At 44.0% G+C, this 25,456-nt stretch overlaps 1 protein-coding gene across 7 annotated transcripts in view; it reads right to left on the minus strand.

Annotated features, from left to right (window-relative positions):
* Positions 1–1,410: 1,410 nt before the first annotated feature.
* Positions 1,411–25,456, minus strand: part of ARID1B (AT-rich interaction domain 1B) — a 438,832-nt gene continuing 414,786 nt past the window's right edge. For all 7 annotated transcript variants that reach the window (XM_012451772.3, XM_012451755.3, XM_064360518.1 and 4 more), the window contains 7 exons: positions 21,132–21,270; positions 20,702–20,874; positions 14,432–14,582; positions 11,830–11,926; positions 9,290–10,073; positions 6,689–6,819; positions 1,411–4,518 (listed from right to left, as the gene is read on the minus strand). In XM_012451772.3, coding sequence (XP_012307195.3) covers positions 2,794–4,518; positions 6,689–6,819; positions 9,290–10,073; positions 11,830–11,926; positions 14,432–14,582; positions 20,702–20,874; positions 21,132–21,270 — 3,200 coding nt within the window. In that variant the 3' untranslated portion in view covers positions 1,411–2,793. The remainder of the gene's footprint in view (positions 4,519–6,688; positions 6,820–9,289; positions 10,074–11,829; positions 11,927–14,431; positions 14,583–20,701; positions 20,875–21,131; positions 21,271–25,456) is intronic.

Consider the following 25,456-nt stretch of genomic DNA (forward strand, 5'->3'; position numbering starts at 1 on the left):
GGGCATCCTGTAAATTTCTGAAAAGCCTCATAGAAAAAAAAAACAACTAATTTTTAGGACAAAGCAGTAACTCAGTTTATAGGCAAGCTGATCTCAAGCAGGCTGTAAATTCTTCATGGGCTTCTGTAAATCTTGATTCGGGGTGAGAATATAGAAAGGATGCTAAAGTCTTCCTGGATTAGTCTATAGAGACTGTGGTGCGTATCAGGATAGAAAAACTTGTGCCCAGTGGTCAGACTCTGCGTGTCGGTTACAATGCAAACCATAACAGTCTTTTGTTAATTGTTTTACTCTTCTGATTGACAAAGGAATTGGGATATTGAATAGGTTCAGAGTTTGTATACACCTTTTATTTGTACTCTGTAAGAGAGAAATTAGAATAATATTGAATTCCCTCTTACAAATCTCCATATTTGAAGCTCAGAGCACTCAAATCTGTTCTTAGCAAGCAGATGTATTTAAAGTCGAATTATAAATGGGTTTTTAATTCCACATATATTTGGTTGCATTGTTATGTAAGAAGACTGTTTGACTCAGTAATGTGGGAGTTGACAGATGAGAGACTGCTTGCAGAAAAGATGATGTTTTTCCTCGTGACACCAGAGAGTCACGTCTCACAATGACTGTACTGCATGTTCTTGTCTAACTCTTCCACATATTACTGTGAGTAATGTGAACCGAGACAGTGTATGCGAGGGGCTGGGGATTCTGAGTATACTGGGATTGGGAGAGGGCTGGGAAGAGGTAGAGGTCCACTAACAGCATCATTACGCAGCAGTTTCAAAGAAATTGATTATTACACAGTAACAGTCAATGACCCAGGAAGAAAACGTTTAAATTAGAAGTGACTAGTATTAAAAAGCTACTGTGCACCAGGTAGGAAGGAATATGAGAATCATAATATGCCCTGAAATAGAAATAATCACTTTGCACTATGTACACCACATACAATATAACAGATTCTTTTTTTAACATTGCACAGTATAAATATTATACACGGTGGAGTCAACTAAATGCAAAATAACTTTGAGGCACACAGAAGAAACAAGGAATAGATTGAACTTTGATTAAAATTAAGATGGAGTTAGTAAAAGGCAGAAAGTTACATTTTCAGGCCAGTAAGCTTCTGAGATCTCACCTCAAGTGGGTCGGCAGTCACCTCCCATAAATACTGAAAATGATCATACCTCAATGTCGTTAGAGTTAATTGCTTCAAAGACTAATTAGCTAAGTAATTTGAGAAAATCAAACTGTTGCTCCCCACTCTAAAGTAGGTAACCCCTAAAGGTCTCTTCCAAATGTAGGGTTTTATAATGTGAATACACTGCTGCATTCCCCCTATTCCTTGTACATAACTTGATTACCAGGAAGCCACTTTAAGGAAACTAGAACAGTATTCAAGAACACCCATCACAGTGCTTAACAAGATTTAATGTACATTTATTCTTAACATGTGGAACATATAAAGATTTTATACTGAATAAATGATATTCATTAAGCCAGAGGAAAAGGAGGAATTTACATCAAGTTTTTTTCTTTTTTTTTTTTAAACTACATTATCTTGAAATACAAATGTGGATTCTCGTCACTGAAAAATCTTTGAAGTTGTGTTTCTTCCTTTGAGTTGTATTTTTTCATTTTCTCTTTTTTGTCTGCACTGGTAACCATTTTCTACATCAGTCCATATGCAACCATTTCCACACCTTGATTCATGAAGCAAATTGTGATCAGCTGCTCTCCCGAAATCGAGCATGACTTTATACATACAGAAACTTGTACATTACCCTCTTTTTTTTGTTTGTTTTTGTTTTTTGTATTTTTTCTTTTTTTTTTTTTGAGATATGGCCCTAATGAAAAAATATATAAAATAAAAATAAAAAATTATTTAAATCTACCATCACTTCGTAGTTACCACATCATGAAAAAGAAACTAAAACTTTGTACTAAAAAAAAAAAAAAAAAAAAGAAAAGAAAAAATGAGGGTATGTTTAATGTACAACTTCTATATACATCACAGCCCATAGGCAGTAAAAAAAATATTTAAAAAATGATGAAAGGAATTGTGAAGAACTGTCATGTGGAAGGTCAACGCCGACAGCAGATGCGACGGGAGTGGTGAGGAAGCAGTCTCCGGATCGTTGGCAGGTTTGTATTTTCAATCTTAACTTAAAAAACATTGTTTTTGCTCCCAGCCTAATGGAACCATTTTCCTGTGGAGAGACCAGTATCATTTCATAGTTGTGACTGCTGACTGGCAAACCTCCTTGAGCCCCTATACCTGTATGTGTAGAAATTTCTATTGCACAGAACTTTGGGTGATGGGATGCCGTTTCTTTCATTCTCTGAGGAGTAAAACGCATAGGAAATGGATACTTTTTCACCTTTTTGACACAGTATGGTGACATTTTCGCATCTTAGCATCTTTTGCCACAACTTTTTTTCTTTAAAGTCAATTTGCTTCCCCCAAAATGCAATACAACATGGAAAAGAACATTAAAAAGATCTGTGAAAAACAAAAAGTGACCTTTGAATGCACTAGACAGCAACTTTGGTTAAAAAAAAAAGAAAAAAAAAACCCCAAAGGATGTACTTATACACACAGACAGCAAATATTAATTTCATAACTGTTCAAATTAATTATTTCTTTAATTCCCAATTGGTAAATAGTGAATGGGGCAGAGGAGCAAAGATTTTCTTTTCCTTCTTCCTACGCTGGATAAACAAGAACAGAAAACAGCCAGTTATATGTGACCCTCTAATCTTCACTCACACATGCTTGCCTTCTCACTTATGTCATAACTGCCCAATCTGAAACAGTACATCACAGATGACAGAAGCAACCAGAGAGTTCAGGACAGCTGATATCGAGATATCCAGCAACCGGCCCTCGTGCAAAAGGAATTCCGAGCGGTTTTCGTCCACTCTGGCCATGGCCAGCAAAGCCTTGGCCGCCCTGCACATCATGTCCACGCTAGGCGGTTCCAGGGGCGGGGGCTGCATGTGCATGAGGTTGTGCTGGCTCTGCTGGTACTGGGCCATTGTGACCCCATCCTCTAGGAAGCTTATCAAGTTTCCAATGCTTCCCTTCTGCACAGCTATGGCCCTTGCTGCTAGCGTGTCCCCTTGGGCAAGGTTCGATAAAAGCGCCATGGACATTTCTCGACAGACTGGGTTTTTGCGATCCCCAACGTACCTAACTAACGTAGCATAGAATTTCTCCTGACGACTAAATGGAGGAGTGGCCAAGATCAGGTCCACATTATTGTCCTGGATACTGAGTTTACAGAGGGTCTCCAGCACAAGTCTCTGAGGCGAGAGGACCGAGTTGGGTCCCACGGTTGGAAAGGGATCTTGTGCCTCTGCAGACGGGCACACCATCCAGTGCAGCAAGCCATCCAAAATTGGCAAGCAGATGCTTTCCGTGTAAGCAGACAAGTCTAGCTGCCCGGAAATGTTGGCCAACGTGACCAATGTGTTATCCCTCAAGACCTCGAGGCAGTCCCACCACCACTCATCCTTGCTGCACGGCACCCCCTTGTCCTCGTCCTCCTCCTTCTCATAGGTCTGCGGTGCTCGCTTTCTCTCGGGATGCTCGTGGTGAAGAAGAATCAGCTTCCCCAGGATCAGCACCAAGCCTGGATGTTTGGACATTTCGGCATCGTTGCCAGGCACGAACGACAGGCTACGGACGATATTGGACACACAGATGCACCGCTTAGCCAGCGAGTCCTGCCAGTGTGCGATGGTGCACAGCGGAGTCTCGTCTCGGCTCCTGGGCTCGTCCTCCAGCAGCTTGATGTTCCGGTGACTTTTGGCTTGCTGGATCCCAAAGGGAAACTTACTGCTTTCGGTCTGGGGCCCAGGGTTTGCGTCTTCGGGCAGTGCCCCTGGCCGAGCAGAGAGGACGTCATCGATGGTTGCTATGATGCTTTTCTCTTGCTGCTCTTCAGAGTCGCCCTTGCCTTCTTGCTCTTTCTTTCTACCTGCAGAGCTTAAAGGGGGAGGTGGGCGCCTGCGAGGAGGAATTTCCATCTTGCTCTCAAAGTGAGTCTGGATGTGCTCGGTGGTGTCGCCCCCGCCGAGCTGCCAGTGCAGAAGTCCACTGTTGAACTCCTGCACGTGGCCCAACTTGTCAGATCGGTCCACAACAAACAGGTTGTTCTTTTTCACTATCTTGATTGGCAGCTTGTCGAACTTACTGGCTTGCTTGGGCTTCTCCTTTGGGTCTGCAGCGGCGTCCGGGGCAGTCAGAGCGATGCTGCTCTTCTCATCGCTTTCTGTCTTCTCGCTGTCTTCCTCCTCGTCCTCCTCGTCTTCCTCGTCGTCATCAATACATTCAGCATCTTCCTCCTCTTTCCCAGAATCCTCTGTCAAGGACTGGCTGTCATCTTTCCTTGCTGCGTTGTGGTCAAGTGCTTTTTGGCTGGGGTCTCCCACTTCGTATTCCATAAGAATTCCAAAAATGTCAATCAGGCATTTTCTAAAGTACTCGACTAAAAGTTCGAGAAATCCAGACAACTGGAGAGGAGGAGGAGAAGAAAGAAAGAACAGGTACAATGTCATGACATCAGATATGACCGAGGAGGGGAAAGATCCCGAGACGTGTCAATACCTTGTCACAATCATCACATGTTTTCCTTCCTTTTCGGCTGCACCAGGAAGGATAAACTACCTTTGAGGTACAACAGACTTCCCCAAGTTTACATTATAAACAAAACCGAGGTTTAGCATGTGTCTTATTTGCTGCTCACTTGCTTAGACTACCTACATAAAACTTACTTTTTATTCTCGTATTTCTAATATTACCATTGAGGGAGTGCTTTGCCGTGCTTTACCTTTCTGCTCCTGATTTAGATACAATGCGCTCATTATTAGAAGAGTGGGAACATGGGTTTTATAGACTCTTTTGCCCAAAGTGACTCTGTTCTCTTGTATTATTTATCTGAGACTCACTTGCCGGGATTTTTATGGTTGTTATTCCTAGGATTTTATGGTTATTTTTGTCTCAGGTGCCATAGGTTACCCTGACTTGTGTTCTCCATGTGGTAGAATTATCTTTTGGAGAAGATAATTTCAGCAATGTGGTAGCTCATAAACACTAAAAATTAAAAACAAATCAATTTAGCCTCTGATAAATACATTAGAATGTTTCATAAAATGCAATTTTACCTTTCAGTTATTTACAACTCTGGCTGAAAGACAAAAGCCACTATGAGAGACCAGTGACTACGAGAGCAAGTTCGGTTTCCTTTAAGCAAATGTTTCTATCAAGAAAAAACAATACACTCCATGATTAGCAACCATCCTCTCTCCCAATACCCCTACCACGCTTAGGAACTCTAAAGAGTTAAGAGACAAAGAGGATTCCTTCCCGGTAGATGTTCTGGAAATCAGCTGTACCTTCAGATCCCACTGTCAGTTTCTTAAAAGTAGAGTTAGAACAATTTTTAAGAAGCCAGGGGAAGCCCTAGCACCAACCAGAAAGAATTGCTTTTAGGGTGCCGAAGGTGCAATGTTTCAAGGGCGTGTTTTCCCTTTTCTTCCCAGGGGAAAAGGGAAAGTTAGTAAAGCAATTCTGGTTGTGAAAACAGGATCAACGACAGCTCCCCTAACCCAAGGATGAAAGTGTGTGACTCTAGCACATGCAGTACGCAGCTTTTAAATTCCTATTTCTGTTAACACAGAACTCAGGCAATGTTTATTATTAATCAACTTTCTAGCAACCAAAAAGTTGCCTTTCCAGGCTGATAATTAGGACTTAAAGGAGAGAATAAAGAAGTAGAAGATTCTGGTCTTATTTCAATAAAAGCAAGGAAATGAAGTGTTTTTAGTTTTTGCACTGAAAGTAGAGAGTAGTCTGTATACTGTAGGGAAAATGACCCTTTTTCCATGTTTTATTTCTGAGTATCTCTTTAAAAGTCGATAGCCCTGTGGACTCCTGGGCATTTTTCTTAAACTTCAGTGCTCCTCTCTTCTAGCTATTATGTTGGAAGCTACCTGAAGCCTAACTCTGAACAAAGGAGGGGTTTAAGCTCATTAAAAGTAGTAGGCTTTTACATGACTGCTTCAAAATCACCTGGAGAGAGGCAGACATGGGAGAGTACAGACTAAGAAATAAGTTTGGCCATGAGTTGGTAACTATTTTAGCTGACTGACAGGTACGTGGGGGTTCATTAAACTGTTCTCTATCCTTCTATGTATGTTGATACATTCTATAAATACACAATATACAATTTCTAAATCTTGAATATCTCTTTAATTAAAAGAAAGACGTCAAGTCCTCCTGGAAAGTAGGGCAATGTCCCATTGCAACCAATTGTGTTTCCAATGCTGACTGCAGTCACACTTAATGTTACATTGTGATTACTTCCCATTGGCCTGCTAATATTCATTCTACACAATTTAACATCACGACTGTCATCTATCCCATGTACACATACACACATTTCTCATGCAGTCACTGTTTTCACGTAAGAAAGAGAGGTACATGTGTACACACACTAAAGACTGCAATGAATATTATCCCGGAAAACTCTACACTGATTAAGGTTGGTCAGTAACAACGGTAACGATGAACAACGTCAGACGCTCGGTGCCGATTAACGCAGGCATTAGTTCAGGTGCAACTATGCACGGCTTCATGCTCTCCTACTCTAATCTGCTCCTTGGTTGGACTATGCTGGCTTACCTGGGAGAGATTGAAAGTAGCAACAGTGCTGTCATCATACAGAAGAATATTAATCGTATCCAAAGCCCACGTACTCTCAGCCAAAAGACCTGATTTAAGGGACATCATCACACGCCATGCCTCAGGAGTAACTGAAGATGGGAAAGAAACAGGACATCATTAATGTCGACTGTATGCACGGAAGAACGAAAGTTAACAAAAGAATAAGAAAAAATAAGTGGAGGGTTGAGTTAAATATTGACTTTAAACAAAAGTCCTCAGGGACAGTGAAGTGTGATGACTTTTATTTTCAATGGAGGCCATAAGCTGTATTGAGAAACTCGTGTTGTTTAAGATCTTCTCGCTTTGCCGGTCACGTGTGAGCCGAAAGTGCTTCTAGAGGTGGACTGGCTGAGCACAGATGGTCCTTTCTCACGGCTGGGTTATTTCTTTCAGCCACCCTACAGAGTCTGCAATGTGGTATCAGAGCTTTTAATAAATGAGTCAAACCCAAAAGTGGTATCTGTCTTCTTCTGCCTTCTCCACTCACGAGTGTCTCAAGGTGGCGTCTTGGAAGGCCGCCAAGTATGCAGAACATGGAAGCAAAACTGAACTGCAAAGCAGCGCGCCCCGCAGACGCACGGCCTGGGCTCTCTCAGGCTGCTTTCCTCCAGCCCTGTGCTCCTGCCCTCAGAACATGCTGTGACAAACAGCAGCACTTCGATGGCTCAGATTTCTCAGGAGCATGGTCGGAGCCAAAGAATGGGAAGCAATTTGTTGTTTTCCCTATTATTCCGGCTACTGAAGAAAACAAAATGATCAGGTAGAAAGTTTGTGAGATTTGCCATGAGATGGGGCTGTGGGAAACAGACAACAGGCATAGGAATTTCCCAGGAGGTGTGGCGGCAGTGCAGGGCGCCAGCCCGAGAGGGCAGAGGCGCAGCTTGGCCAGACCCCCGGAGCCGCCCGGAGGCTGGGGCGTTCTTCAGGCACCAAGAATCATCGGACGTGGATGTGGGTCGGGGTGGGGGGGCACTGTGGCTTTTCCACCTTTATTTTATCTGTTTTTAAAATTTTCTAAGATAGGCACGTATTGTTTTTACATTAGAAAAATCAAAATTACTTTTAAAAATAAAAATATAAATTTCCCTAGGTTGAAGACAAATGCTATATAACGTGCACTGAGAGATTTCAAAAAAAATTAGACATATTTATTTAAACATACATATACACACATAAACACACAATATACATGTGCATTTATATACACATTTTCTATATATAAAATGGGCCTCAGTGTCTGTCTCCTTTTCTCCCTCTGCAACTATATATATATGAAAAGGGATATATATACACACACACACACACACAAAGGGATAGACATATGTATATACAAAGGGATCTATATAAAGGAATATATATGTGTGTGCGTGCATACACACACACACACACTTTTTTTTAATCCTTGATTTTTTTCTCTATCTCCTTTTTTTTGAGACAGAATCTCACTGTCACCCAGGCTGGAGTGCAGTGGCACAATCACTGTTCACTGAAGCCTTGATCTCCTGGGGCTCAAGTGATCCTCCTATCTCAGCCTCCTGAATAGCTGGGACTACAGAAATGGGTTCTACTTTGGCTAACTTTTTTATTTTTAGTAGAGACGAGGTTTCGCTAGGTTGCCCAACAGTGGTCTCGAATTCCTGAGCTCAAGCAATCCTCCTGTGTTGGTCTCTCAGTCTACATCTCCTTAACGTCCAGTGGTTGATGTCTTTCATTATTAATTTAATATCTTTAATTTTGTAATCACTGCAAATGATTTGAGGTCAACTTGATCTTGAGTTTTTTTGAGTAATTTTTTCTAATACAACTCAGAGCTATTATTTCCCTCGCTGAGTTAAAAGTACTTCAGAAATCATGCAGAAACTCGATGTGTACTCCCAGACAGTCCAGAGCTCTGATTAGTATTCAGAACATCCCACAGAGGATAAACAAGCAACATCAGCTTTCGAGTGACACAGTTCTTGGCCCATGTCTACCAGTGCATCGGGGATATCAATTCGATATATCACAGCATAGCATATTCTATATGTCATACCGTCTATCAATCTACATATTACATCCATGCTTTGACTTTTTCCCATGGAAATTCACTGTATGCTGTCACCAAATTACAGAGTGGCTTGCCTTCAGATTTTCTCAGGTCACCTTTAGCATTTCATTAGCCTCACGGGAGGGTCTGTTAGGCACGTATTGTAGCGATTAAGTGGCTTGGTTAACCTCAAATCTTTAAGCCCAAACTATAGTATATAACCACTGAGGATTCCCTGATTTCTTACTTGAAGCTTTGATCTTTCACACAAATAACATTCACATGTAAAACTGCCATTTTAGGAGGATGGGGAAAAAAATCTGCCATTTTATTTCAAAATCTTTTCTGGCACCATTTCTTAATTCGGATTAGCAGCCTCCAACTGTTATTCTTATATAAAAATGCGTCTTGATAATTTCTAGTCATAATTTTTTTCATCCCTTTGAGATTAGTAAGAACAATATCTACACTGAAATTAAAATTCTGCACTACAACTGGAACTCGTTTCAGAATGAAAGCTTTGGAATTCTTACCGATATCTTTGGAGGTAATCTTTCGCCTTTGTTTCAAGACCGGCTGTGATGCTTCTACTGAGCCAGGAGGAAAGGTAATCTCCCTTCTGATGGGGGGTGGCTGGGGCGGCGGCCCGGTGACCTGGGATGCGGGGACCGTGGGCATCACCTTCTGCATCTTCATGGAGGGCAGAAAGGGAGACTTGCTTGGAGACATGCGGTTCTCCAGGGAGCGCTGGAAGGACGCTGGGCTGGGCGCCCTGGAGATGTGATTTGGCAGTGACGGTGGCGTCTGGTAGGACGGCTGTGGCGGGCGCGTGATGGGCTGCATGGAGGCTGAGGACGACATATAAGGCTGACGCTGGCTGACGTGAGAAGGCCACTGGCTCTCATGGTTTATCCTCTGATCGGGTACCATCATATCGTCCGTGCGGTTCATGCCTGGGTAAGGGGGCGCCTGTGCAGGGCCGCCAGGGCCCTGCCTGTTCTGGTAGGGATAAGGCATATCATTGCGTGCTGCCCACATATTCTGCTGAGGCCCCTCGCTGGAGGACGACTGCAGCGGGCCGCCCATCATCTGAGGCGGGATTCCGTGCGTCTGGAGCTGCCCCGGGCCCTGCATCCGCTCCCTGCTGTAGGGATAGGGGTACTGGCCCTGGATGGGCCTGCGGTCCGGCCCTGAGTAGGAGCCGCCGTACTGGTTGTACATCTCCTGCTGCTGGCTGCTATACTGCATGTTGTACATGTCGCCCTCGTGGCGCTTGGCTGGGGGCCCGTACATGCCGTCCATATGGCGCTTGTAATTCTGGAATTCACAGAAAGATAAATCACCCTGATGTGCTCTTACAGGTATACTCACACACTGCAATGATGCAAAATAGTTACTACCTGCTAGAATGTTCATTTCAAAATGAATATGGGAAGCTCCTATAACACCTGAGAAATTTATGTTCAATATCTCAGTATTATATCCACTGTGTCACACACTCAGGAGGTGGCATCCAAAGTTTGTTTTCACGTGTTTGAAACTTTCTGTGGGAAAAAAAAGCCTCCTCTCCTTAGGCTGTGACAGCAGGACAGCCAGCGTTGGACTCCCACACAGGCAGATGCCACACACGCTGGGAGCTGTGCTAGGACCACAGCAGCAGGCAGAGGGACCCTCCCACAGGAGAGCTAGGATCCAGGGCCAGCCTGAAAGGGTCTCAGGATAAATGGGTTTCTTGGGCCTCATTTTATGGGAACGTCTCCAAACAGGACTCAGCTCCCCAGACTGGCCTGTGTCACCAGACATCCATCCCACGGCTCCTGCCCTGACTTCTGGCTTGGCCAGGTGGGGCTCCCCCGAAGCCTCGCTGGTCCTGGCACTGAGGACAGGGTTGGCAGCACACCTGCTACTAGGCTTGCTTCCCGGGACGCTCTGGGACCAGTGCTTAATCGGGGTAGGTGGGAATCTGATGGGAGGCAGTGAGGTGCTGGTGTTTTTCACTTTACTTGAAAACTGTTTAAGATCAGTTGATTTAATAATGCAATTCACTGGCCGGGTGCAGTGGTTCATGCCTGTAATCCCAGCACTTTGGGAGACTGAGGCGGGTGGATCACCTGAGGTCAGGAGTTCGAGACCAGCCTGGCTAACACAGTGAAAACCCATCTGTACTAAAAACACAAAAGTTAGTTGGGTGTGGTGGCCAGCCCTGTAGTCCCAGTTGCTTGGGAGGCTGAGGCAGGAGAACTGCTTGAACCCAGGAGGCGGAGGTTGCAGTGAGCCGAGATCCCACCACTGCATTCCAGACAGAGTGATACTCTGTCTCAAAAAAAAAAAAAAAAAAAAAGCAATTCACTGTGCCTAAATGCTCCAGCAAAATTAAATAAATGAAAAATATATAATTAATTATAATACATATAATAATGTATATATAGTTTTCAAAATTTTTATTTTTTGCAAGAGGTCTCAGATCTGAAAAGCTGTTTAGAAATGGCAAAGTCCTGTATGCTGGAGAGCCACACCATGAAGGGCAGCTCTCTGCAGCAGCACTGGTTACTGGAGGGGGAGAGCTTAGCATCTCTGAGCTGCAATTGTCACCTGTGAACCAGCAAAAACCTGTCCTACTTATTCCAAATAAGTATCATTAGTAGCTTATCTTATTTTTTAAAAAGTCAATTCACTTTCATTATTAGTATATAATATTTTAAGTTGCTTTTCTACATATTCTCTTTAAAGCATTGACAAATTTCTGTTCTAAAATGGCTTCTGATACAATAGTATACACAACAGATACATGTTTAAAATATACTACCTCTAGCTTGGGCTGGTTATTATTTACAAGGACGAATGTATTCAACTTCCTATTACAGGTTATATTGGTTTCAGGAAACCATGTATCCAGAGTGATTTTTAATTTGCTGACTTCAACATCCCAGGAGTACTTTCTAGCGTTAACTATATTCTGAACACTCCATAAACACTAATCATTTTTGTTAGACTTCTGAAAAGACAAATTTGAGTTTGAGCCTCCAGGATAGAACCAGAAAACACAGCGCCCCACGCCCACTCGCCAACTCACCGGCTGCTGTGGGTACAGGCCGGGCTGGTGCCCTCCATACGGCGGCTGTCCCGAGGGAGGGCCTTGGCCTGGATACTGCTGCCCATAAGGTTCATGCCTGGAACGAGGCATTCAAAGAAAACTTAATTGAGAAAGAGCTTCAGGCAAACAGAGAAAGGAACAACCCATTTCCGGAACCCCGACTCCCCCAGCAGCTCTGCTTGGCCTTCACCGTGCACCCCTCCAACGAAGGCCCTCTGAGAGGCGGCTGCGTGCCAACTGTTAGCACCAGGGATGGGAACACCCATTTTGGGAATGGTGCCAAACTTCTGGTTCAGGCTGTTGGCTAATAGGTGTCAGAGGAATACCGGCTGAACAGGCAGGCGCCCTGTAAGCACCTGTCAGAGCCTCTGGCCTCTGCGTGGAGGCCGCAGCCCCGCCTCCCCACTGACGTGTGCCTTAGGAAGTGTCGTACAATGCTGTGATGTGAGGCATTCATGGAAGCCAGAAACGACGAGAAGAACTTAAGACTCAAAAGCAATGTTCCTAGAAGTACCAGAACACCGACATGTTTGTACTCTGCACATTCTCATTATGAATGGAAAATGTTTAATTTTTAAAAGCTACACTTCAAACGTAATTCAAATGTTAGCTAACAAATCACTGTGTAAATACAAGTGCTCAGAATTTCAAAGTCCTATGCCCTAAAAGGCTACAGAAAAGAATAGGGATGATTTAAATGTACATCTATTACATCTTAAAATGGAAATGAACTAGTACTTTTATCTTTCGACTACTAGCATATTAAGAAATTATAAATACCATCAAAAATAGCAAGTTTTAAAAGGCAATAGATTTGGAACTTTGAAAGATACACTGGTTTAGGTTAATATACTAAATCCCATAAGAAAGAGAACAATGGACTGAATATATTCCCAACCTGATTAAAGAATGAGAATAATAAAAATAAATAAATTTTTAGACTATCATATGTGACACAGACACGGGAACTTTTGATAACTAACTTTTAACCTTGAGATCTAAGAAGGAAGCTTAGAGGTAAGAGGAAAGAAATGTAACTGACGTGGTAAGATTTAAGTTGCCTAACATGCAACGTTTTTTCAGAAGAGAAACTTAACAATGAGGTAAACCTGTCTTTAATGTGGTAGGGCCAAGATAATTCTTCTTCTAATCTTGCCAGCTACCCACCAAAAAAACATCTGTAGCTTTTCCTGGACCCTCAAAAACGAAACAAACCTAACTGAAATCCTTGATCCAGCACACTAAACATCACCTCATGGTTAACTGATGAATGAATATATCACGAGTAAATATTGACCACATCATGGCCAGGTGAAGAATTAGAAGAGTAAATTCCTGGGTGCCTAAGAGAAAGCACCATGTCTCCTTGAACATGGGATGGACTCCCAAGAACCAGGCTCATACCACAAAGAAATACCACAAAGACAATACCACAAAGAAACCTCATTTGGTAAAACTGTGATTTTTCAACCTTTTCTCCTTTGTATTACACCGAGGAAGCTTTCCCACCAACCGACCCATCCCTGTGACCCCTGCATGTGGAATGATGAAAGGTGAGTGGGTCTGGCCCAGCGGTCCCCCGCAGAACAGCACACGGAGCTTCCAAAGGCAGTGACCCCAAAGTCAGCTCCACCCTGTGGCACGCCACTGTGGCTCTGGGGAAGGAAATGCCCTTCTAGTATGCCTCTATATTTTTTTCTTTAAAAATCTGAAATATTATATGAAAGCCTTGCTTATAATTGTGTCTCTTGTTAGGAGGTAGAGAACATACCACCAAAGGGGAGGCGTTTCATGATAATAAGTACTGAAGTCAGGGCACAGGCACGGGACCTTCTTCACAAAAAGAGGCATACCCTAGGCCGTTATCTTAGGAAGCAGTTTGCAGATGCCCTTTCAGAGCCATTTCAATTACTTTTCCTCCTAGCTAATTAAAAATCAGTCTGTATCATCAGTCTGGCCACTGAACTTGCCATTTTTACATCAAGATGACTTCCTTACGAGAGGCTGCAGTGAGCCCTGTGCTGTGGGTTTTCTAGAGATGTTTATTAAGGTGCAAAGTACTGTCCCTCTATTTAAAATGTTCACAGGGAAGAGTGGCAACATCTGAAAAAGCACTGCCTGGAAGACCTTTCCAGAATGCTGAAGGCCCAGTGTGGCTACCACTGCTCAGATCCTTGCCCAAGACAGAAAAGAGGAGAAAGCGGGGCTGGTGCTGTGGAGGCCCAGGCATCCAGGAGCTCCAGGTGAGCCGCACCTGGAGTGTGCAGCTGCCAGTTCCTCAGAAGGAAGCTGGGTGCTGATGCTGGGTGCCAGTGTGACCGGGGTGGCCCTGGCTCTTGACTTTAGGAAGATGACTCCTACGAAGGCCAAGGTCCTTCTCCTTGGTCATGAATATCCTTCTATTGAAGGCAGCCACCTGACACTCACCTGGTGACCAACAGCCATTGCCTCTTTACTTTCACAGGAAAGGGGACACTGTATACTGTCATCAGTGGTTCAGCTGCCAGGACTCAGAAGCGCGTGTTTGAGGAAAGCACAGTTTCTAGAAAATCATCTTGTTGCCATCTGAGAAAACCCTCACCTTCGGTCGTAACTGGCTCCATAGGGAAACTGCTGGCGCTGCCCCATGCCTAGACTGGACACTGCTCCGGAGGGGCTCTGGCTGTACACGTCCTGCATGCTGCTGTTGGGCATCTGTCCTTGCGTCATAAAGGGCTCGCTGCTTCCAGGCACTGCAATATTTTAAATAAAATGCAGACATTTAGGCGTTTCTAAAGTCTCAGGCCCATCCATCGCTGCTAGTAATCTCTATTGTCTTTATACTTTTTCCTTTTTGAGATGGAGTCTTGCTGTGTCGCCCAGGCTGAGTGCAGTGGTGTGATCTTGGCTCACTGCAACCTCCGTCTCCCGGGTTCAAGTATTCTCCTGCCTCAACCTCCCAAGTAGCTGGGATTACAGGCACCCACCACCACACCCAGCTAAGTTTTGTATTTTCAGTAGAGACAGGGTTTCACCATGTAGGCCAGGCTAGTCTTGAACTCCTGACCTCAGGTGATCTACCCACCTCGGCCTCTCAAACTGCTGGGATTACAGGCGTGAGCCATACTTTTTCTTAATATGGTAGACCATAATACTATTGAAAGAGTGTAAGGTGTGGAGCCAGGATGTGCTCTGTAGGGGCCGAAATCTAAGCTAGCCCTTAAGATCCAGTGCCCCCTGCCCAGTGGGCACCTTTGTGAGCCCCTCCTCTTCAGTGTGGGTAGGACCTATGAATACAACACTATCACTCTCATGATCATATTATGTTCACGGCAAAAGGACTTCACAGACGTGACTATAGTTACTAAGCAGCTGACTGCAAGTTAACCAGAAGGGAGATCGTCCAGGTAGCCCTTTAACTTTGGGTCTAGAGCTTAGAGATGAAGCAAGTCAGAGATATTTTCCTGCTGGCCTTGAAGAAGCAGCTGCCATGCTGTGGAGAGGGTCACGTGCTAGGAAGGGTGGGCAGAGGACAGTCAAGAAAACGGGACTGCAGCCTCAACCACAAGGACCTGAAATCTGCCAAGACTTAAACTCCGAAGAGGACCCTGAGCCTTTGAGGAGCTCACCGTCCTGGTAGACACCTTGATTTCAGCCTGTGAGACCCGGAGCAGAGGCCTAGTCACGCTGTGCCGGTTTCGTGACCCACAGACTTTGTGGGATCATACATTTATGCTGTTTTAAGCTGCTAAATTTGCGGTAACTTGTATATAACAACATAAAAAATGAACACAGGCCCAGATCCATTCCTTACTTGGGTAAGTTACCTTTGAGTTTAATTTTTTTTTCTTTTTAACATTTTTATTATGTTTTTTAGAGATAGGGTTTTTCTCTATCATCTAGTGTTAAGGGGTGCAGTGGTGCAACTGCAGTAGTGAGGTGCAGTGGTGAGGCACAGTGGTGCAACTGCAGTGGTGAGGTGCAGTGGTGCAACAGCAGTAGTGAGGTGCAATGGTGCAACTGCAGTAGTGAGGTGCAGTGGTGAGGCACAGTGGTGCAACTGCAGTGGTGAGGTGCAATGGTGCAACAGCAGTAGTGAGGTGCAATGGTGCAACTGCAGTAGTGAGGTGCAGTGGTGAGGCACAGTGGTGCAACTGCAGTGGTGAGGTGCAGTGGTGAGGTGCAGTGGTGCAATCAGAGCTTACTATAGCCTTGAACTCCCAGGCTCAAGTGATCTGCCTGCCTCAGCCTTCTGAGTTGCTGGAATTACAGGCATGAGTCATCATACCTGGTCCCTATTTTGTTGTCTATAAAATGAGGCCAGTAATATTATCTCATGAAATGGTTGTAAGGAGGGCATAAAATATGTATACAAAGTTAGTTCCCTTCTTCCATAAGAAAAAAAGCAAAAACCTTAACATTCAACCACTGATTCACTCCAAAATAAGGATTAAAAAATTATTAGAGAGTTAAGAATAGCTTAAGATGGGATGAGATACAACTATTTCTAATACAGGGTGGAGTGCCAATTAGGTTGTATATGCAAATTAGCATCAGCTCAGAGCCCGAAGGAAATTGGGTTAGGTCCAGAAACTAGCCTGACGGCAAATTAAACATTTAAATATAAATTTTCATCTACATACAGTATCGTTACCTTTCCCTTTCCCCATCCTATGATACTTTTATGTTATGTGAAACAAAAGCTGGTTAAGATTTCGTGAGTGGACACATTCTGTTGCGCTGGTAGAGAGGGCCCAACGCCAGCATCAAGTATTTTCCCTTGCAATGTGCTTTCACCTATTTTATCTATTGTGGTAGAACCAGTTTTGAAGTTACTTTCTATTCTGTAGATGTGAAAACAGAGATAGACAGAAATCACATGGCATAATTAAATAGCTTAATTCTCTAATACAGAAGGAAATTTTTAAAAATCACCAGGAAAAGGGACAACCAAATTAAAAATGGGCAAACACATAAATGGACATTTACAGAAGAAAAATAAATGGTCAATCAACATATGAAAAGATGTGTGAGTTTACTAATAATGGAATAAATCCAAGGTAAAACAGTAACGAGGCTTTCTCCCTTCCATCTAATTGGCCAATGTTAAAATGAGGGACGATGATCATTCTTAACAAGGGTGCGTGAACACACACACTCTCACATGCTCTTGTTGAGAACATTAAACTGGCACAACCTTTGCCAATACCTGCTTTACCTGCTATGGAAGGATCTGTTTCGGCGACCCTCAAAGAAGCGCGTCTCCCAGCATTTGTGACCTGGGAAGCCCCTCCCATGGTGCCTTTGGGCTTGGTCATGTGATTAGCATTGATTACGAGGGCCCCGGCAAGTGGGATGCAAGCAAAAGTGTTTTAAGTTCTTGCTCCCAGGGCCTGTCCTCTTGAAGTGCTCCCTCTTGGAACCCATCTGCCATGTCATGGGCACCTAAGAAACTACCTGGAAAGGCCCCATGGAGGAGGCTGCAGCCAACAGCTGCAGCTGAGTTCCCAGAGAGCCTGGGGATGACGTCAGCCACTCGAGAGTATCAGAGCCCAGCAGAGCTCTCAGCCTGGCTCCCAGATGATGGTGGCCACCTCAGTGTCCTAGCTGACAACACGACACACAGAGCGAAGAACTACCGTCTACCACAGAACCGAGAGACAGAATTAATGGTACTGTTTTTAAAGCCACTAAGTTCTGGGGGTAGTTTGTTATACTGTAAAGCTGGGCTATTCAGTAAACTAAAAAAAAGTCCATATTCTTTGATTCAACAATCTACTTCTAGGAATCTATTTTGCAGAAACACTCTTACAAATGTGAAAACCTTGTACTTCAACAATCACTGCATCATTGTTTATAATAGCAAAAGATTATGAAACAACTCATCCATTACTGGAGCATTAGGGTATATCTATTCAATTAAAAAGAGTAAGTAGAGCTATGTGTACACATACTAACAGACATTCAAAATACACTATTCAGTTAAACATATAAAATGATGTTTACTTATATGTAATCAATCAATGCCTCCATCAGTGAAGTAAGGAAGTAAGAAGGAAGTAAGGCAGGGAAGGCAGGCTGGTGAACAGGTGGGGCCAGGCCCCTCAGGGATAGTGAGGGCTAATATTAGATTGGGCTCTTTGACTGACCACACTACCATACTACAGGTTAATATCACCACCAGCAGCAACAACAGTGACAGAGAGTGTGTTTTCCACTGAAGTTAGTCACTAAACAAAAAATCAGAGCACCATCAAGATTACTGACAGAGTACGGCAAACTGAAGAATGGAAAACTACACAGAACGGGAGTAAGACTTTAAGAAAATCTGCTACCTGTGGATTTTCTGTTTATCTGCTTTAATTTGGTCCTCAAACACCACTACTGTAAGGCAGCAGGTGCACTGAAATACACTAGGGATTGTACTAGCCATTGGGGATCATTTACATGGTTGATGAAAACACATTACAGACAGTCACCAAAGTAGGATGGTTCAACCTTATAATCATGTCAAAGCGACAGGCATTCGGTATGCTCCTCAATTTAACATGGGGTTATGTCCAGATCAACTCACTGTTTAAATCAAAAATATTCTCAATGGACTGGTATTTTCAATTTAGGATGGGTTTCTTCTGATGTAACCCCACTGTAAAGCAATAATTATCTGTATATATCTACCTAGGGCCTAGCAAGGTGATCCCACAATCATTCGGCCCCCACGAATTTATTTTTGTAATAAGAAAAATTACAGGCATAAGGACACAAGGGAAATGCACCTGTGGCGGTCTAATGTGGTGAATCAGCGGGATATGGGAATGCTTCACAATACAGTTTGAGGCCAAATTCCAAATATTACTAAGGAATTTTTTCCATGTCGTCATATTTTCGGAGTCTAAACCTATCAAAAACACTAACAAAATGTTCTATCTAGCATCTCATACCACTGAAAAAAAAAAACAGCTCCCCCCACATTCACAAAGCTTTTGAAATTCTGAGCTTATGGATTTATTGCCTGTTCTGCAAAATCTTTACTTGGAATAAGCAGCCCTGAAACTTTTGAAAGGAGAAATTATAGATGATCTTGCTTTATGAGTGTTATCCAAAATATTATACATGAAATACTATGAATTTTATTTTTAAATGGTATGTGTCCTATACTCAAATTTGACAGATTCTTCATTGTTCGTTTTCATTGGTCTATAACACGTATGAAAACCAAGGCTTTGAGCTTTACGCTTCTCTTCACTCAGACAATGTTATTGAGAAACTCATTACCCCAACATCTAAGCACAACATAGGTACTATTATTTAAGGGATTCTGGAGTAAGTATTTCCATAAAAATATTCTTCACTATTTCTTCTATATGCTTTTTCCAATAATATTCACATCATGCTTCAATTTCACAGGACTTGACTGCATTAGGAAGAATGCCCAAAAGCAAAATATCAAGTCTCCACTTGTGGCTGGTACAGCACGGGCAGAACCGGAGGGCAGCGCCTCAGACAGTCACAACCTCAGTGCCGCCTCGATCTTGGGAAGCAGGAATCAGGGGAGAGCCCGCCTGGCGTTCTCTGATGGCAGCTGCAAACCCCTGCACTCTCTCTCTCAAAGGTCTCATCCATCCCATTGCTGCAGACATGGCTTCTACACTTGCTACTCCAAGACTATACTGATTCCAACATCTGCTCAGCTCTAGCCACGTATTCCGTGCCTTACCCCGGGACACATCCCAGAGGGACTCCTGTTCCCCTCCAGCCCGGTCCTTTCCCAATCCTCCACATTGCAGGGAATCATATCTTCACCCGCCCAGTAACTGTCAGCCTCTCCCTCAGGGCCCGCGTTCACCCCGCCAGCACCTTTGCACAGCTGGTGTCCAGCTCCAATTGGCCAGCTTGCCCCAGACGCTCACAGTGGCCTCTGCAAAGCTACTCTTACCTCCTTCCAGTACATTCTCCAGAGACGGCCAGTTATTTATTTGTTTCTTACAAAAAAAACTACTGACATCACTTCCCCAAGCAACATCTTTCACCTTGGCGAATAATCCAGATTCATCAATACGTCCACAGAGACAGAAAGGCTCTGGGCCCACGGGCCTCAACGGCCTCCGCCTGTCCCTGGGCCCATCTCACTGTGCTCCGGACACCCCCCACCTCTCATATGCCAAGCTCATTCCCGCCACCCCCCACCCCCTTGCCAGCTCCTCAGGGCGCTTCCCTCCTGCCCACCCAATCTAATCACTCTCCCTCTCTCCCGCAGCGCCACCCAGCACCGCTGCTATCTGTATCCATTTTTGCTTTTGCTTTCCTGTCTTCCACCAACCACAGTCTTTAACTGCCTGTTGGTGCTTATTTTTTGTTTCCTCCCAGGAGTCTGTTATTCCCTGAGGGCAGGCAGTGACTGTGATTACCAACCTACGAGCTAGTGCCCAGCGCACACTACACTAGCACAGCAACGCCGTGCCAGGTGCTGTGCAGCGCGCGCTTACTTACCACAGCTGCCAGCCACTCTTCTCTGAGCTCTGTGTGCAGGAACTTAAACCTCACCACGCCTTTGGAAGCAGGTCCTATTATTTTCCCAGTTTCTAGATAAGGAACGTAACTTGGTGTGTGTGAGGAGGCAGCACGTATCCGGACACAGGGAGCATATGCCGGGGAAGATGCTGAGGGCACTGAGGCCAGCCGGGGACAGGGTCGGGGCACAAAGAGGCTAAATGCTTTTCCCAAGGCCACTCGTGTAGTGGGATGGGGACCTGGGACCCACGCCTGGGCAGCACAGGCGCAGAGGCAATCTGAGCGAAAGGCACTGTGGTGCAACAGCAGACAGTGGAATGCCCACTGGCCCACACCTGGGCAGAGGCCCCTCTGCACGTACCTTTTCTCATTCCCCCAAAGGGGTCCTTGTTGGGCTCATAGGGCATCCTGCCCATCACGTCGGGCATACTCATGCCCTGCTGGTAGGGGGCGTTTGGAGTCATGGAGTTCCGTTTCGGGAAGGATGAATCACTCACGTCTGAGAATGGGTCGTGCACACTGATTGTACTGCTTCTGAAGAGATGCAAAGAATGAAAGCTTAACCATATAGCAGGAGTGACCTCCAAACAGTGTATTCAGAAGATAAACCAATCCTGAAATGTGCAAATGCAAAAATCATCCCAAATAAATGACATGAATAAAACTAGAAGCAATCAACATTTAAAAACTCTCTAGGGAATACCATTTCTTCTCTCTATGAAGTTCACTCCAGAAAACTAGAAGATGAACAAATCTGACTTGATAGGGCTCACAGAGTTATCTGAACATACCTTCCACCTTGCATTGGGGTCATCTGTCCATGAGGGGTGGAGGCTGGGGTAGGTGGCTTCAGGTCACCTGGAACCTCTGCCATGGAATTGCTGCCAGTTGACTGGGGGGTCTGTGGGCCTTGCAAGGATCCTGAGTTAGCTGAGGGTAGTGGTAGCAAGAGAAAAAGGAAAAACATCCAGAGATTATCAAGGAAGCCCAGCCACCTTGCTAGTTATATATATGAAAGAAATAAGTGTACATAAGACACTGTCTTATTAGAAATAGTAACAATAGCCATTGCTGACAATGATGTAAAATTAGTTGCTTTTATATTGTTTACGGTAAAAATTAGTAAAGAAGTTTTTCAGTAAACTATTTGACAACATACTTCATTTGTAAGCCATAAAATATATTTATATCTTTTGACTGGATATTTGTTTCCTGAGTATTTATCCCAAGAAAATAATCCAATAGGCTGGGCAAGGTGGCTCATGAGGTCAGGAGTTCAAGACCAGCATGGCCAACAAGTGAAACTCTGTCTCTACTAAAAATACAAAAATTAGCTGGGTATTGTGGCACGTGCCTATAATCCCAGCTACTCAGGAGGCTGAGGCAGGAGAATTGCTTTGGGAGGTGGAGGTTGTGGTGAGCCGAGATTGTGCCACTGCACTCCAGCCTGGCCTACAGAGTGAGACTCTGTCTCAAACAAAAGAAAAGAAAAGAATCTAATAAAAAAAGAAGCTTTAGGCAGAAAAGTGTTTATTTCACTGTTGTCTATACTGGAAATAATGTAAGTGTAAATTTTTACAAATGGATGAAAATTTTGGTGTATGAATTCAATAAATTATTGTGCTGTTTGAGAAACAAAATTAGAAAACTTAGTTCTGGGTCTTAGGCAATGTGAAATGTTTACGATGAAAAGCAAGGATACAAATTAACAATGAGCCTTATGTCACTTCAATAGCTTCTCAACATCTGAATGCATCTGTGCTCTGTCATTAATAGCAGTCATTTTTTGACTTATGAAATCAGATTTGTTATAAAAAAACACAAGTCATACTGGTTCGGAGTTTTTTAATGTTGTTATCAGGGTGCTGAGATTTGGCTTTAAGTATAATTACATCATAATAACAGAATGGAACAGGTTTTTTCCAAATCTTACACGGGACTCTTAGAAAAATTAACCTCACCTTGCGGGAAAAACGTAACATTTTCAGGGCCCCGGCTTTGTCATCTATGGTAGTCCTTAGCATGCTAGATTGTCAATAGATACTGGTTTCACGTGTGAATTAAACAATACTTATTGAAGGAGTATACATCTATTACAGTCTAGGCTCTTTTCTACGCCCACATACACCAGTGGACCAAACTGACAAGAAAGACAACAACCCCTGCCCTCATGGAGTTTATGATGAGAGCGTTCAGAACCCCCCCTGAACAAATGGCAGGATTACTGCTATTTGTGAGTAACATTTTCCATGTTATCGTGTGTAATGCCTTTCCTGGGTAGTCCCCAAGGCTCACTACAATTACCGTTATTTACATCTCACTTCAGTGGCAACAGAGGTGAAACAAACCACGAGAGGTTACAGAGTACACTGCGAAGGAGTCAGAAATCGAAATGAGTACATTATTTCTACTCGGAAAGCCTCACCTAGACAGAGACATTTCTAGCCAGATTAGGTCTGCCCAGCCCCTGGCCTGGGTTGGAATGAACGCTGGTGTAATACCCACCCCCGTGAGCCCTGCACCGAATGACTTAGAGAAGTACTCAGAGATGCTGGAAAGACTGACTTTTTAATAAAAAGGTTTTATTTACTTTTCTTTTTTTACTGGAAGTTCAGGGGTACATGTGGAGGGTGTGCAGGTTTGTTACAGAGATAAATGTGTGCCACGGGGGTTTGTTATACAGAGTAGACTGATGTTTAATGTAGATATTTCAAAAGAAAAATGTATTCGCTAATACTTATAAACCAAATTTTTGTAAAACCCTGGAAGTGCATGTTAAAAGCATATTGGAGTAAAAGAAGAAAGCCATCTTTTGCAGTTTACATAAGAGGGTAATAATCCTGCAGACATGGTTGCCCGCCTAGTGCTGCAGAAGAGAAACGACCTGTTTCGACATTCAGGCCGGCTCCACTCCAGCCTTGACAGCTTCCCTGGAAACATCACTTGCAAGGCTTGATTTCAGAATGACCCTTATTTACAAGTATTCACATTTATAGCTAATAAAAAAAAAAAAGGAAAAAAATCTCTCTTGCCAGTGTTTTTTTCCTTTCATAAAAAAAAAAATGAATGCAACCTCTTGTAACTCCATTAATAGAGGAGGCTGGCAGGCTCTCTAGGACATCCCTACCTTTTGCCAGAAGCTACAAATGTATACTCTAAAGTAAACAATGGAAAGGTTACTGAAGGTTAAGTACATTCACACACTTCAGACAGCACGGCCAGGCTCCTAGCTGGGAAGATAATTTACTCGGCACAAACCTGGTGCCCTAGTTCTGGCGGGGTTGCAGGAAATAGGGTGGGGAGAAGGAAGAGCTGATATGTCCCCAGGTCTACAGTGACTAGAGGTCAACCAGAGGGCACCTCTGTTTATAACCTGAACCCCTTTCTCATTTATCTTCCACTGAGGATTCCCTAGTTGGATCCATGACAGGTTCTGTGACATCACCTGTCAGCTAATAATAGAAATTCAGTCAGCCACCTGCCAGCCAAGATGGATGGGTTTTTGGTTACAGACTCACTAATTGAACATGGAGCTCTGTGCCCCACCCCTGCCCCACTTCTCCCAACCTGGTCCCTTACTCCCCTCCCTGTCTCCAGCTTACAGGCTGCAGGGGCCATCTGGGGAGGCACTTCCTACAGTGTTCATTCAAACTTCCCCATGACCTTCTCTAGATGCATTAGAACAAGGCCCCCACTGGCACCTTCCAGATACAAACCATACCCCAAGGCCTTGCCTAGGTTCACGTGGGAGTCTCAGTCACTGACTGAGCTCTGGTTGCTGGCAGACAGGAACCCAGACATCTGGTGTGAGAAGCCACACAGCAACTTGGCAGTGACGTGGAGTGCAGCCCCAGCGGCCAAGGGGCTCATACCTCCCAGAGGCTGACAGAATTGAAGCCCAGAGCTGTATTAGCCACCCCAAATCGAAACCCGACCAGAGACACATGGCTTGGAATGCTCTTAGAATACAGTCAAAAGATTTAGGATTTTAGTTGGTTCAAAGCGACCCTCAGGGGAAAAAAAATCTAAAATGTTTCTTCGGAATCTTTTAGTTGAGTTTGCCTGCATGTGCTGGTAAAAAATAAACTACAATTATGTTCTTCTGGGAAAAAGTGACTTCAAAGAACACAGGTTTTTACTGTAAATTTGTGTCTAAAAATTTTGTAATAAATGAGACTCTAACATGGCCAAGAGTTAGGAGTAATTTTATTTTCCTTTAATGACAAAAATGTTTCAAGACACTTTCCCCAATGATGGGGCCAAAACTGGAGAGGCCACCTGCTGCCTGGGTGGCAGTGAAGCCAGAGGCTTCTGAAGACCGGGGTGCCTCTGTCTGCGACCCTGGGCGCCTGTGTGTTTCTGGAGCCCCCTGCATGCGCTCCCGGGGGCTGGGCGAGACCAGGAGCCTTTCCTTCCACTGCCTCCTGTGTCCCAGGACCTGGGGCTCCATCTAGACTACTGAGAAGAATGTATGACCAGGAGTACACCTGCAATTCATGCTCTTTTGTGTAGTTAAAATGATAATGTTGCCATAAAAATGGCAGTTTAAAAAAGGGGGAAAGGAAAGGGCTGGCTGTTAAGAGAACAGGCCCTCCACTTTCTGAGGGATCTATGCGCCCCAGCAGGGCTGCCCGTCCTGAAGCTGATGCACGCTGGGAGAGCTATTCTCCACACACAAGTGCGGACTATTCAGTTACACGAGTTCTTTCCTGGCAAATAAAACACAGCCTTAGATCTTCGCAGACATCACCACTTTGGTCCCTACGCCCCACTGGGTTTTTATTTTGGAAAAATAGTTTCAGAGCTGTTCACAGGCAGCATGTTTTACTCTGTGAACTGAATGTAATGTTGTGAGATTTTTAAAATTAGATTTCCCAGTTTTTAAGGGACGCCAGAGTTGGCAAAGCCTTTGAATCTTTAAGGATGAGGTTAGCGAGGATTTCTACTTGTTTTTAGAGCCTACAGATGTAATTCTAGGTATATTCACTACAAGTGCGCTTTGGGCCTAAGAAGTATTCATGTGAGATCCCTTGATTAGCAAGCCTGGATACCAGTTTTGCCATCCAGACAGCAGCTAGAGGAAATCATTAAAAGTGAAACAACTTCTTTCTCTGGC

This window comes from Aotus nancymaae, unplaced genomic scaffold (assembly GCF_030222135.1).
Source record: "Aotus nancymaae isolate 86718 unplaced genomic scaffold, 86718_ANA_hifiasm-v0.15.2.pri h1tg000040l, whole genome shotgun sequence".
In the NCBI taxonomy this organism is placed as follows: domain Eukaryota; kingdom Metazoa; phylum Chordata; class Mammalia; order Primates; family Aotidae; genus Aotus; species Aotus nancymaae.